Source organism: Carassius gibelio, chromosome A17, assembly GCF_023724105.1.
Source record: "Carassius gibelio isolate Cgi1373 ecotype wild population from Czech Republic chromosome A17, carGib1.2-hapl.c, whole genome shotgun sequence".
Taxonomy (NCBI): Eukaryota; Metazoa; Chordata; class Actinopteri; order Cypriniformes; family Cyprinidae; genus Carassius; species Carassius gibelio.
In genome coordinates, this window is record NC_068387.1 from 16,639,744 (window position 1) to 16,653,084 (window position 13,341).

The 13,341-nt window shown below is 36.2% G+C and overlaps 2 protein-coding genes across 3 annotated transcripts; one reads left to right on the forward strand and one right to left on the reverse strand.

The window, feature by feature from the left end:
• Nucleotides 1-2,106: 2,106 nt before the first annotated feature.
• On the forward strand, nt 2,107-6,716 carry LOC127933552 (hydroxymethylglutaryl-CoA lyase, mitochondrial-like). 2 transcript variants are annotated; one of them, XM_052530596.1, is made up of 9 exons: nt 2,107-2,257; nt 2,401-2,490; nt 2,684-2,791; nt 2,915-3,010; nt 3,111-3,259; nt 3,365-3,617; nt 3,840-3,965; nt 4,374-4,510; nt 4,588-6,716. In XM_052530596.1, the coding sequence occupies exons 1-8, from the start codon at nt 2,159-2,161 to the stop codon at nt 4,473-4,475; spliced, it is 1,023 nt and encodes a 340-aa protein (XP_052386556.1). In that variant the 5' UTR covers nt 2,107-2,158; the 3' UTR covers nt 4,476-4,510; nt 4,588-6,716. The 2 variants fall into 2 exon arrangements, with proteins under 2 accessions (XP_052386556.1, XP_052386555.1); XM_052530595.1 differs by having other exon boundaries at nt 4,374-6,716.
• Nucleotides 6,717-6,834: 118 nt separating this feature from the next.
• On the reverse strand, nt 6,835-11,650 carry LOC127933553 (gap junction beta-3 protein-like). Its single transcript, XM_052530597.1, has 2 exons — nt 11,556-11,650; nt 6,835-8,937 (listed from the first exon to the last, which is right to left on the reverse strand). Exon 2 carries the CDS (start codon nt 8,842-8,844, stop codon nt 7,912-7,914), a length of 933 nt encoding a protein of 310 aa, XP_052386557.1. The 5' UTR covers nt 8,845-8,937; nt 11,556-11,650; the 3' UTR covers nt 6,835-7,911.
• Nucleotides 11,651-13,341: the final 1,691 nt, after the last annotated feature.

Here is a 13,341-nt window from a genome sequence, read left to right on the forward strand (position 1 = left end):
CTGCGATGACTGATGCAGAGGGAGAAATTATGTTTTTATTTCTGTATATATATATATAAAATTCGATTTATTATTCAATGATGTACAAAGATTAGTAAAAACATATAAATCTCACAACAAATATGAAAATAGGAAAAAGTGTATATAGGCCTATATAAGGAATATATATATATATATATATATATATATATACACACACACACACACACACACACACACACACACACACCAGTGCTCGAAGTTTAACATAGGCAGGAGATTCTCAAAAGTCAACTGCTCTCAGGGTAATTTCAGGAACCAGTGGGTGAAGACATAAACCAATGTTGAAAACGGTTGTGTACAAATTATTTTCAGGATTCTTTGATGAGTAGAAAGTTCCAAAGAACAGCATTTATCTGAAAAAGAACCTTTTGTAACATTATACATGTCTTTACTGTCACTTTTGATCGATTTAATGCATACTTTCTGAATAAAAGTATTAATTTCTTCATTTCTTTCCACCCAAAAAAAAAAGAAATAATTTAAATTCTTACTAACCCAAAACTTTTTTTACGGAAGTGTATAATGTTACAAATTATATCTACTTCCGATAAATGTTGTTCTTTTGAACTCTTTATTAAATCACAGAATCCTGAAAAAAACAAATTGTACACAACTGTTTTCAACATTGATAATCAGACATGTTTTTCATATTAGAATGATTTCTGAAGGATCATGTGACACTTAAGACTGGAGTTATGATATTGAAAATTGTTTACTTTTTTATTATTATTATTATTTTAAATTGTAATAATATATCATGCTATTACTGTTTTACTGTATTTCGGATCAAATCAATGCAGGCTTGGTGAACAGAAATGACTTTTGAACAGTATTGTACGTCCAACAGAATAATTCTAGCATTATTTACGAATGTAGTATATTATTTTCCCTAAAAACAACTGGATGATTGACACTTTGTGATAATAATTTTTGTTCCAAAAAGGCTTGTTTGAATGAAAAAAAAAAAACTAGTTTATGAAATATTAAAAATGTGAAAAGACTGGCTATCAGTCTGTATGTTTTTGTTGTGGGGATTTTTCAACGATTTAAGTACAGTTGACATCGTTAGGTCCAGTAGGTGGAGGCAAAGGACTGTTACGAGTCTGTTCAGTCAGTAGACTATTCAACCATTTCAGTCCAAAAGTCAGCTTTATTCAGGATCTAACTATGGCTATCAATATGTCAATCATAGTTATTTCAAGAGTGAATCCCGCATTTGCCGATGTAATTCCCGAAACTTTGGGCTGTTGGTCTTAGTAGCATGAAAAACAAGTTTTATACAATTCTGAATGGATTATATATAGCACAGAAACCGCACAACGAGCACTCCCTTTTTAATTACTAAAGCTGTAAATCATCTTCATCAAGATCTCTAGCACCCCTGAACCAGGCCTAATAATAATTTATCCAAAAGCCCCAAATGAAGTTAATAAATATAGTGGAAAGATATATATAGAGAGAAACTGCCCCTAAAAAAAAAGTCAGTAAGAAACTTTGTCTTCCCGACTAGTGGAGCTTTATTATTCTCTATTTTTTAGCCGAAGTTAGCTTCAGCAGAGCGGCGCAAATCCAGCAGTCACGTCACCGATGTCCTGCGTTTAGCGGTCTTCTAAAAACTTAAATTAGGCTATTGTATATAATGAATTCACGAAATTTACAATATCAATTGCATGAATTTAATCACATTTGTCATTATCATTTTTACTCAAATAAAAATATCTGAGGGACCCAGATACCCTTCAATTCGAGCACATACTACAGGGTGTAAAACATTTAATTAACAAAATTAAAGTGACATAGTGCTCAGTTCTTTTAGCTTTTTTGTTTCTAATATTGTGCAAAGAAGTACCTTATTGTTTAATTTATTTTATAAATTGTTCACAATTTTGGTACATGAATAGAATATTTTCCTTGTAAATAATTAATTGTTTATGAAATGTTATCTTATACAAAAACGAAAATGAACTCCATACATTTCTATTTGTATTAATGTTCCTAACAGCCTTCCAAACCTGATAAAAAGGTGGCGAGCTCCTGGAAATCTGATCCCATGTTATCGCGAGAACTAAATCCATTCATTAACTAGTGACGTCATGGCGAATGTGGGCGTGTGAATATGGCGGCGCTCGTGATGAGAGTTAGTCCAGGTCCTTTCGCTTTTGCTCGGGTTCACCGACCCGCTCTGCGCTCCGTTTCTGCCGCAATACTCAAATCCGTAAGTGCACGTTTGCTTCTCTGAATGTGACGATGTTGCGTGGTTTGTATTGACTTAATTAATTTACGAATGACAATTCAATTCAGTTTTTTGATTGACAGTTGCAGTGATATGTTTATGACGTTTTGTGTGTGATCTGACAGGTCAGTGTGTCTGCCACACAGTCACTCTCATTCCCAGAGAGGGTGAAGATTGTAGAGGTTGGACCTCGAGATGGACTTCAGAATGAGAAGGTGAAAAAGTTTTCTGTAATTCTGAATTAACCTGCACCAGCTCCAGCATGACAGCTCTGTGCGGTGAGGTCAAACACTTCTGTTTTAAGACTGACAACTGTCAAACCCCGGTGACACAAAGTTCTGGAAACCATGTAGAGTGAAATACAAGAGATGCATCGTTTCTGTTAATCACAAACTCTTCATCCATCAGACCATTGTTCCCACTGAGGTAAAGATCCGTCTGATTGATATGCTCTCAGAAGCAGGACTTCCTGTCATTGAAGCCACAAGTTTTGTTTCACCTAAATGGGTCCCTCAGGTGAGATGCAGCACACACCATCAACGCCTGCAAACATTTAATTAACAAACTCTCTCAACATACAATAAAACATTATAAAGAGAGAGAGAGAATCATGAGAGACTAGCTGTATTTGATTGGCAGATGGCTGATCAAGAGGAAGTGATGCGTGGCCTCCACAAGAAACCTGGCGTGAACTACCCTGTCCTGACCCCTAATCTGAAGGGATTCCAGGCTGCTGTGAGTGAAATACATGCAGACTAGTGATATACAGAATATGCGTATTTATTTACTATAGTCTATACTATGGCATCAGTAAGATATATACATATAATCTCAGATGAAGGCTGGTGCAAAAGAGGTCGCAATATTTGGTGCTGCATCAGAGCTCTTCAGTAAGAAGAACATCAACTGTTCAGTGGATGAGAGTCTTGTGCGCTTTGAAGAGGTGGTGAGAGCAGCCAAACAAGAGGGAGTTCCTGTGAGAGGGTAAGACACCTTCAGTCTCTAGGTTATTATTATTATGGACTTTTTTCCATAACCCTGTGCTCTTATCTCTGAAATAACCTCTCTTGCTCTGTTTTTCCCATGCAGCTATGTGTCATGTGTGCTGGGTTGTCCATATGAAGGGAAGGTATCACCAACCAAAGTGGCAGAGGTTGCTAAGCGAATGTATTCCATGGGCTGCTATGAGATTTCACTTGGCGATACTATCGGAGTGGGCACTCCAGGTGGCATGACAGAGATGTTGGATGCCGTGAAGAAAGAGGTTCCCGTCGAGGCTTTAGCAGTTCACTGTCATGACACTTATGGACAAGCACTTGCTAACATACTTGTAGCATTACAGGTGAGTAAGGAATTGGGTGGAATAAATGTCCAGTACCTTTCTGTCTGTCTTAACATCTATAATTTTGTTATATTCATATTGGTTTACTGTCTTTCTAGACCCAGTTGACACAATTGCCTTGCGTAAACACAATGCATTCTGGCCTTTTCATTTTTCACATTCTTAAAATGAGCATCTTCTCTTTAAATACAGTACACCCTTGTTTCATGTGTTCTTTTCTAGAATGGGGTAAGTGTCGTGGACTCATCTGTTGCAGGGCTGGGCGGCTGCCCTTATGCCCAGGGGGCTTCTGGGAATGTTGCAACTGAAGATGTGGTCTATATGCTGCATGGACTGGGAATCCATACAGTAAGTCTAGGACTGTGTCTGTGTCACATTTACATCTTACATCGGATTTAACAGCACTCTAGATTCTTTTAGAAAATTCTGATCTGTAAATGCATAATCTCACCAGTACAACCTAAAACACCTTGATTTTATATGGGACGTCACACACAAAATCTAGCAAGAAAACCTACAAATTTTGGGGACTTTTGATATTTGAGTCAGTGGGTCTTTTTCCTGCAAAGGTTCTAAAGTAATTTGTCACTTGTGGGATCAGAGAATGGGTGGGAAATATTCATAATATAATAATTATATTTTTAAAAAAATAAATATTTATCACAAAAACACCATTGGACCTCAACTAAATGATGATAATTCTTAAAAAAAAAATAAGTTATACCTCACATCTAATCTGTAGTTTCTTTGTTTCAGGGAGTGGACCTGCCCAAACTGTTGGATGCTGGCTCATACATCTGTCATTCACTCAACAGAAGGACAAATTCAAAAGTTGCTCAGGCCTCCTGCAAGCTCTGAAGTCTTCTTTCTCTTCATCGTGGTTATAGTCTCTGGTATGATGACATTACTCTTTTGGAAGTCACACCATGTTACCCCTTAGTATGTAGTGATTTTTTTTTTTAATTTATAGAATCTTTTAAATAAATATCTCTAAACAGTGGAGCTGGACATCGTGGATGAGGAACATTCTCTACTGTGAATGTTTGAATGAGGCGAGTGATGAAAAGGGCACTTGTGAGCTCATATCACCCAATATATTTACAACCAGACGGACCTAAGCTGTTCTCTTGTGCCTTGATTTCTGATGATATTGCCTAAAGGCAATAAAATCTAGAATGGGACAGAATTTGACTGCAGAATATTATGAATGATATCTAGATGCAAATGTCTTGCTGGTTAGTTTGCATCACATTACTAATCTTGATTAGAATATTTGTTTATTAATGTATCATAGAATGAGACGTCACAAACGTGACCCTGGAACGCATAACCAATCTTAAGTGTCAATTTTCCTAAATTGATATTTGCGCATCACCTGAAAGCTGAATAAATAAGTTTTCCTTTGATGTATGGTTTGTTAGGATAGGACAATATCTGTCCGAGATACAACTATTTGAAAATCTGGAATCTGAGATTTAAAAAATCTAAATACTGAGAAAATCACCTTTGAATTTGTCCAAATGAATTCTTAGCAATGCATATTACTAATCAAAAATTAAGTATTGATATATTTAAAGTAGGAAATTTACAAAATATCTTCATGGAACATGATCTTTACTTAATATCCTAATGATATTTGGCATAAAAGAAAAATCCATAATTTAGACTCATACTAGACTCATGATCTCAATGCCAGTCTTGACAAAAAGACTGATCATACAATGTTTTTTTGCCTATTGCTAAAAACATACCCCAGCGACTTAAGTTTTGTGGTCCAGCGTCACGTATTGTTCTATATTCGATATCCCCGTTTTTGTGTCCGTGAATGCTTTGAGTCATTTTGAGACGGAAATATCTGTCATTACCAGACAAATGAATTTCTACACTGGTATTCATAACAAACCCATTATAATGAAAAGGCTCTCACGGAACTTCAGATACAAAAATAACACACCATTATAACTGCTGATTAATTTAGTTTCTTTCCAGGAAAAAACATGAATAATTTGAGTGCTTTCTGTGCGATAAGGAACATACCTTTTCATTTCCTTTAATTTATTGTTGAGACATGTCTTATGGGTTTATTACAGCTTATTTTTTCTCTTTGTGTTGTTAACTGGCATTATTGAATGATTGTATTTATTTTATTTTAATAAGATATAATTACTTGCACACTTCACTCTTTTTTTTTATTTAATAAGAGATTGTTAATTTTAATGATTAAAGACAAGATGATGAGAAATGTGAATTTTTGTGTTCTTATAAATGCAGTACGCCAAACCTCTTTTTCAGGTTCACTTTTACCTGTTAGTCCGACAACTGAACTTTTCATAATAGTAACACACCTAAAACTGGATCCTTCTCACTTACCCTCATTCTTATATGCAATACTTCTGTTATCTGTTAAAAGCTGATTAACTGGATCAACAAGTTTTCTGCGCATTATGTTTGACATCATATACCCACACTCAAAAACCTTTTACAAACTCATGCATGACTAAGAAGAAAAAAAAGCTATTTAGAAGTAAATGATAGCTTTTGTACTTTGATCAGACAGAATGTAACAATCTGTTAATGCAAGGCTGTGCATTAACATTAATAAAAAAAGTTTCTATATTAATATCTCTTTGAACAAATAAGCTGTACATTGAGTAGGCCTTATGATACATTCCAGAGATTTGATCCATTCAGATGCTAACTATAATAGCAAATGAACATGTTACATGGTAGAATCCCACTACAAATCAAAGGTTTGGGATCAGTACATTTTTTTTAATGTTTGTGAATGAAGTCTCTTATGGTCACCAAGGCCATTGGTTGCTGATTTGGTGCTCAAGAAACCTTTCTTATCACAATTGAAAATAATTAAATAGTGCAGTGTTGTTTTGATGAAAAGAAAGCTCAAAGAGCATGTATTTGGAATATTTTTGAAGCAGCAGTCACTTTTGATAAATTTAATGCATTTTTTCCAAATAAATGTATTAAAAATGTTAGTGAACGCTTCGTGAAAGATTTGTATAAGTGTATAAGGATAAGTGTAAATTGGTCACTATTTTAATAAGTTCTGACAAAGGATAATACAATAAATAATGATTTTCATGTTCCATGTTCTGTCAAAGTTTGTTGAAGTTGTTTATCCACTTAAATCTGTTTCTTCATTGATTTAAATGTCTGTTCATGATTGAATCTTTTGCATTTTCACACATAATCTTTAAAATTGTGACAAAATGGCAATTTAAACTTTATTTATACAGTATCAGAATTAATCATCTTTAAAAACATCCCCATTTACAATATCTGTCATACAAACAAAAAGAACTACGTTTTGGCAACTTATATATATATATAATTCACAAGATAATATGTCAGTGTGTTGATTCAGCTTTTGATACAAAGGCAGGGTGCAGCACCATTAAAAATCTCAGCTAAAATATGTAACACAATCATAACAGCAAGTCTGAACAAAGTCAGACTCTAACAAATGCTTGCCAAGCGTAGATCAGATGAGTCCACAGTCTACAGTAAAGTTACAAGAAATGTAAGGAAGAAAAACTTTCCCTGATAGTCCATTTTATGGACACTGTGTTATATTTTATAAACCTCTCATTTTTCCAGCATATGATTTTGAGTTAAGGTGTGTTTGCATATAAACATCCACTATAAACTCTATCAAACTGTTATAGTAGGACCAGCTTAAAAACTTCTGATCTTTGTAACAAATACCAGGAGACCCCGTAAACAATGACACCCATGAGGCATTTCATTACATATTTTAACAAACAACAGAAATTCACTCTTCCTCCTATCTTTTCGTGTGCGTGTGAAGGTGGAGGCGGATTTTGTATGCAGGGTGTGTTCTCCATGAAAGTCTTCCTGGATCTTTGATAACTTGAGCTTTTTCATGGGTTTTCACCTTTGTTCTTTTTAAGAAATGAATCAGAAGAAAGGAATGCATTTGGTCCCCATTAATTCTTAGGATCATGGTTGTTATGCAGTCATCTGAGCTGGAGTTAAACCCCGAAAGAACTATGTTATCAAAAGACTTGGGGTTTGAACCCAGGTACCAATGATATCACAATACTGGTCAATCTCTACTGCCACACTAGGCAATCCACTAAATCCCAGCTGTTTCCGTCAAAAGTTTCTGAAACTGGGATATATATTTTCATGAACCTTCTGCCAAATGATACTAGACTGGCAGTTTTATAGGTCTTGATGGACAATTAAAGACTTTCATGCTTGTTTTATGTTTAAAGATGACTTTGTGAACACTTGGGAGAAAAACAAATGTTCTTCAAAGTATACGAGATTGTATATTACACATGGTTACTGAGAGATTTGGAGCAGAAGCTCTCATGTCTTCGCTCATTCTGTACGCTGGCTTAAATGTTGGCTTGAGTTGAGTTTTTAAGTGAGGTTTGGACCCAGGTTCATAGTCAGACTTAAAGCCTGGTTTAGACTCCATCTTAAACTCGGGTTTGCTGTCCAATTCATGCAAAGAAATGGTGCGGTTGCTGTCTGCATCACGGTATCGTCCGTTACGTGGTGTACTGCTTCTGTGGTGCCTATTAATTATTTTGGTACACTGAATGACGCGTTTGGAAATCAGGTAGATGATCTCACAGACACTGAGCACTATGCAAAGAGCTGAAGCTCCGACCATGAAGTAAGTGAAGACTCTTTTCTCTGTGGGTTGACCAATGTAACAGTCCACAATGTTGGGACATGGCTGGACTTCACACTTCACCAGTCGTGGCAGGTAGAAACTGTCATAAATGCGATGGAGGATGTACAGGAAAGTGATCTCAATGCCAGTCTTGACAAAAAGACTGATCAGGTACGTCCACCACAGTCCACCGTGCTTCTTCCCTGTGTTGTCAAAGAGCTTGGCTTTTTCACCATGCTTCTGACGGTACTTGCGTTCACGCTCATCGCGGTACTTCACATGCATGACCACCATCAGCGATGGACAGGTGACAAAGATGAGCTGCAGGGCCCACAGTCGGATGTGGGAAATGGGAAAATAGTGGTCATAGCAGACATTTGCACAGCCCGGCTGCTTGGTGTTGCAGTCAAATTCTTTCTGCCCTTCACCCCAAACTTTCTCAGCCGCCACAACGTAAACCATCACCCTGAACACAAAAACCACTGAGAGCCAGATCCGGCCAAATGCAGTGGAGTATTTATTCACTCCACTGAGCAGGGCTTGAAAAGTCTTCCAGTCCATGGTTCAGAGCAAGGCCAACTCACACTGCTCTTCTCTGAATGTGTCCTCTGATCCCCTTTGACACTGAATATCTCTCGTAAAGAATACAGCAACCTGAAAATGAAAAAAAATGAAGGAGAAAAAAGATAACAATGAGTGAACTAATTCAAAACAACTTCTTGTATGTAAAAGCCAAATGGTGGAATAGTTCATGTTATTACAATGCACTGAAAAGGTGATTTTTTTTAATAAAAAGAACATTATTTGGTGTAATTAAATGTGTTTGTGCGGTTCAAGGTTAAAAAAAATTACATTATTTTCCACATATTATACATTATTGTTTCTCCTCTATGCCCCACCTTTCTGAAACGAGTCGTTTTTTACAAAGCTGATCGATCTAAAAAGCAAGGTTTGCTCTGATTGGCAAGTTATCCAGTGCTTTGTGATTGGCTGACTGCCTCAAGCTTGCGATGGAAATGAATATCACGTGACGTCCACTTCGCAGGGCACTTACATTCGAATAGAACAAATGTCTGAAACCATATGAAAATCATACAAAATGTGGATTTCTAGTTGTGTCCTCTTTTGGAAGGTCAAACAAAGTATTTCCACTTTCACAACATTTACATTACATTTAGCTGACGCGTTTATCCAAAGCAACTTACAATTGCTATATATGTCAGAGGTCGCACGCCTTTGGAGCAACTAGAGGTTAAGTGTCTTGCTCAGGGAAACATTGGTGTCTCACAGTGGATTCAAACCCAGGTCTCTCCGACCAATGGCATGCGTCTTATCCACGGCGCCATCACCACCACCACCACCACAACGAAACAGCTTCTCCACAACATAGCGCCGGCAGCAACAGCGAGAACCAAAGGTTACAACTTCTTTCTGTCTGTGAACATTTGGGCGGTGTAATGCAAATCTTCCCACATAGTGACGTAGACATGTGGGGGCGAGTTAGAACAAGCCATTTTAGGGGGGTGTGGTTGACTTTTAACTTTTATAAAGAATAACTCTTTGGTTTTGAGACTTTAGTTTTTGCAACTTTACAGATCTTCTTTATGCACCAATAGCTTTTAACGTACCAAAGAGAAAATAAAACTTGAAATCACATCATATGACCCCTTTAAAGAATAACTAGGCCACACTTATGCATAAAATAAATGGATTATAATGATTTTAGAAACGAGGTCCTGAATTATTCACTTATTCATTAAACTACTTTGCTTCTTGAATTCAGCTCACTGACTCAATGATCTGATCACAGCAATGAGCAGATCACTTGAGGTGAGGTTTAAGGTGAATAATGACCATAATTTTCAACCTGATATTCACAGAATGCTATTGTGACTTCAGGGGACTTAGGTGTACAAGTCATATGAATCATATGATACAATCATAATGGGTTTTTTTTTGTACTGGAGCTTGATATCCATAACAAATCAAACAGGTATAAATGGACATGAAGGTGAGTAAATGATGACAGAATATTAATTGTGTTTGTGTGTGTGTGTGTGTGTGTGTGTACGCGTGTGTGACCTATCCCTTTAAATTATTTATAATTCACACATCACAACATTAATCACTATCAGAAAAGGCATCATTGCTCTATATTTTTATATTATATATTTACAGAGCCTTGTGAAAGTATTCATACCCCTTAATTTTTTTTCATGTTTTATGTTAAACTGTTTTAAATGTCTCTTTCTCCACATCAGTCTACAGCCAGTACACAATAATGATAAAGCAAAAAACAGATTTTTAACATCTTTGCAAATTTTAACAGAGGTTTAGAGGTCAAGAGATGAGGAGAAGGACTGTCACATCAAACAAAAAAGACTTGAGGCTGTTAAGGTGTTTCAGCAATATATTTAGCTATTAACTATTAACTATTAATACTTATGCAATGTACTTATTTCAGTTTTTTTTTCTTAACATTAATTTCCTATGGTCTGATATTTTTGACTGAAAACCATGAGTGTGACTATTTGTTTTACGACTACTTAGCTTTTTCGAATCATGCCCTCATTTGTTTGTGTGTTCACGTACATACCAAGTGACATAAAGTCAACAAGCTTCGTACCATCCTGGTGAAGAAGAAAAAAAAATCTAACTGTACAATTCTCCAGTCAGAAATGATCGAAGACCACACAAGGGTTAACATTTGTTTATATCTGAAGTACATTTACATGTGTTGAATCTACTCAGTTCTATTGTTTTATTTAATCATCTTTAAACATGTGCGGCTCTCTTTCTCGCTACATTGTGTCATTAGTTTCTTTGCTGTTATCAGCAGTTTTCGTTTCACTCGTCAATCCCAATTCAGTTTTCTCCAGCACTCAAAATGTATTAAATAATTATAAAATTATATACATTTTATTATAGTTTTTTTTTTTCCTTTTGTGAACGCTGGAATATTTGTTATAATGTACCCTATTAAAACAGCGCATAAAATAGTCTAAATATAAATTTACATTTTTTTTTTAATCAGCCGATTACAATCTTAAACGTGAGCTACTTTATACTTGTAAAAAGTTCAGCCACTTTCCCTTTAATTACTGATCAATAAAATCGATTCATCACGTAGAAATGACAGGTCAGGGTAAGTGAACGGTAACAAGACTGTTATAATGAAAACATTTTTGTAGCGCAAATGCTGACGAGTTGCTTGACATTTGAACAATGTGAATCGCTTCCAAACATACACAAAAACAAAGCTTATTACTTACTTTGGATGAATCTTTTCTCTTGTAATTCAGCGGCTGTTAAACTCTCTGGAGACCTCTGCTTGACTTCCCTGTGGATCTGGTTTGTTAACGCCTCGGTCTCAGTGAGGGTGGAGCTCAGTATCCAGAATAGAGGACACAGCATTGCTAAAAACCTCTTACTGTAAAAATAGCATGATAGCTAAATACATATTTGTATTTATATGCTCTTAGAATCATCATGCCTACCGGTGTATTGTCTTAAATGTCCAGTGTTGGAAACAGGATTGTTCTGTTTATGAAGTTAGTGTTAAGTCTGAAATGACTCCATAAAAAGTTTTTTTAGTATACTGTTAGTATTATGGTAGTGCATTGTGTTTTATGGAACAAATAGTAAACCCTTGCCTGTGCAGTGTAGCAACATTTTCCATCTTTTTGTACAATAAATAAGACTCCCTTTGTTTGGACAGTTGTGTCAAGTACACTGCGTGTTAGTGGTTTGTGGTGTTGCCAACGTCTGCCGCAGGCGCGTGAAGAGGCGGGTGCGGTGGTGCTCCTTTTCCCCTTGATGCCCAAAGTGCCCTTTTGTCAGGCAATTATTATTCTTTAAATTTTTTTTAAACGTCCTTTTTTGAAGGCCTGCCTAATCTAACTATAAGTAAAAAATGATAAAAAATATTTAGCCTAAATAATATAATCCACATACCTTTTCTCCTGATGATCTCATCTGTGACGATCCCTTATGTTCACACACCTTTAGTAATTTAGCGCACTATCAGATACCTTCAATAACGTCGGGGGTTGCCGGGAAGTCAAGTTTTCAGAGGAGTGGTGTGCTTGTTTAGTTATTAAATTATTATTATTTACAAGAGCTACGTGAAGAGAGCATGTACATATGTTGTATATATTACTGTGTGTAGCCTGTTGAAGTTACGTTAGCTGCAGCAAAGGGACCATAATATTTTTGTCAATATTTTCCTTAACAATTTTATGACTGGTTTACAAAGCCGATTTCAAAAAAGTTCAGACACTGTACAAATTGTGAATAAAAACATAATGCATAATGAAGTTCCAAATTTCAATATTTTATTCAGAATAGAACATAGATGACATATCAGTTGTTTAAACTGAAAAAATTTATAATTTAAAATAAGTTGATTTAAAATTTCATGGCATCAACACATCTCAAAAAAGTTGGGACAAGGCCATGTTTACCACTGTGTGGCATCCCCTCTTCTTTTTATAACAGTCTGCAAACGTCTGGGGACTGAGGAGACAAGTTGCTCAAGTTTAGGAAAAGGAATGTTGTCCCATTCTTGTCTAATACAGGCTTCTAGTTGCTCAACTGTCTTAGGTCTTCATTGTCGCATCTTCCTCTTTATGATGCGCCAAATGTTTTCTATGGGTGTAAGATCTCAACAGAAGGCTGGCCATTTCAGTACCAGGATCTTTCTTCTACGCAGCCACAATGTTGTAATTGATGCAGTCTGTGGTCTGGCATTGTCATGTTGGAAAATGCAAGGTCTTCCATGAAAGAGACGACGTCTGGATGGGAGCATATGTTTTTCTAGAACTTAGATATACCTTTCAGTATTGATGGTGCCTTTCCAGATGTGTGAGCTGCCCATGCCACCATGCACTCATTAAACCCCATACCATCAGAGATGCAGTCTTCTGAACTGAGCACTGATAACAACTTGGGTTGTCATTGCCTCTTTAGTCCGGATGACATGACGTCCCAGTTTTCCAAAAATAACTTAAATTTTGATTTGTCTGTATTCCACTTTGCCACAGTCCATTTTAAATGAGC

Excerpts from the sequence above, each read along its gene's own strand:
- LOC127933552 (XM_052530595.1), top strand. The coding sequence starts at position 2,159 with ATGGCGGCGCTCGTGATGAGAGTTAGTCCAGGTCCTTTCGCTTTTGCT. Across the intron at positions 2,792-2,914 it reads CACCTAAATGGGTCCCTCAG|ATGGCTGATCAAGAGGAAGT; the intron begins GTGAGATGCAGC and ends TTTGATTGGCAG. Across the intron at positions 3,618-3,839 it reads ACATACTTGTAGCATTACAG|AATGGGGTAAGTGTCGTGGA; the intron begins GTGAGTAAGGAA and ends GTTCTTTTCTAG.
- LOC127933553 (XM_052530597.1), bottom strand. The coding sequence starts at position 8,844 with ATGGACTGGAAGACTTTTCAAGCCCTGCTCAGTGGAGTGAATAAATAC.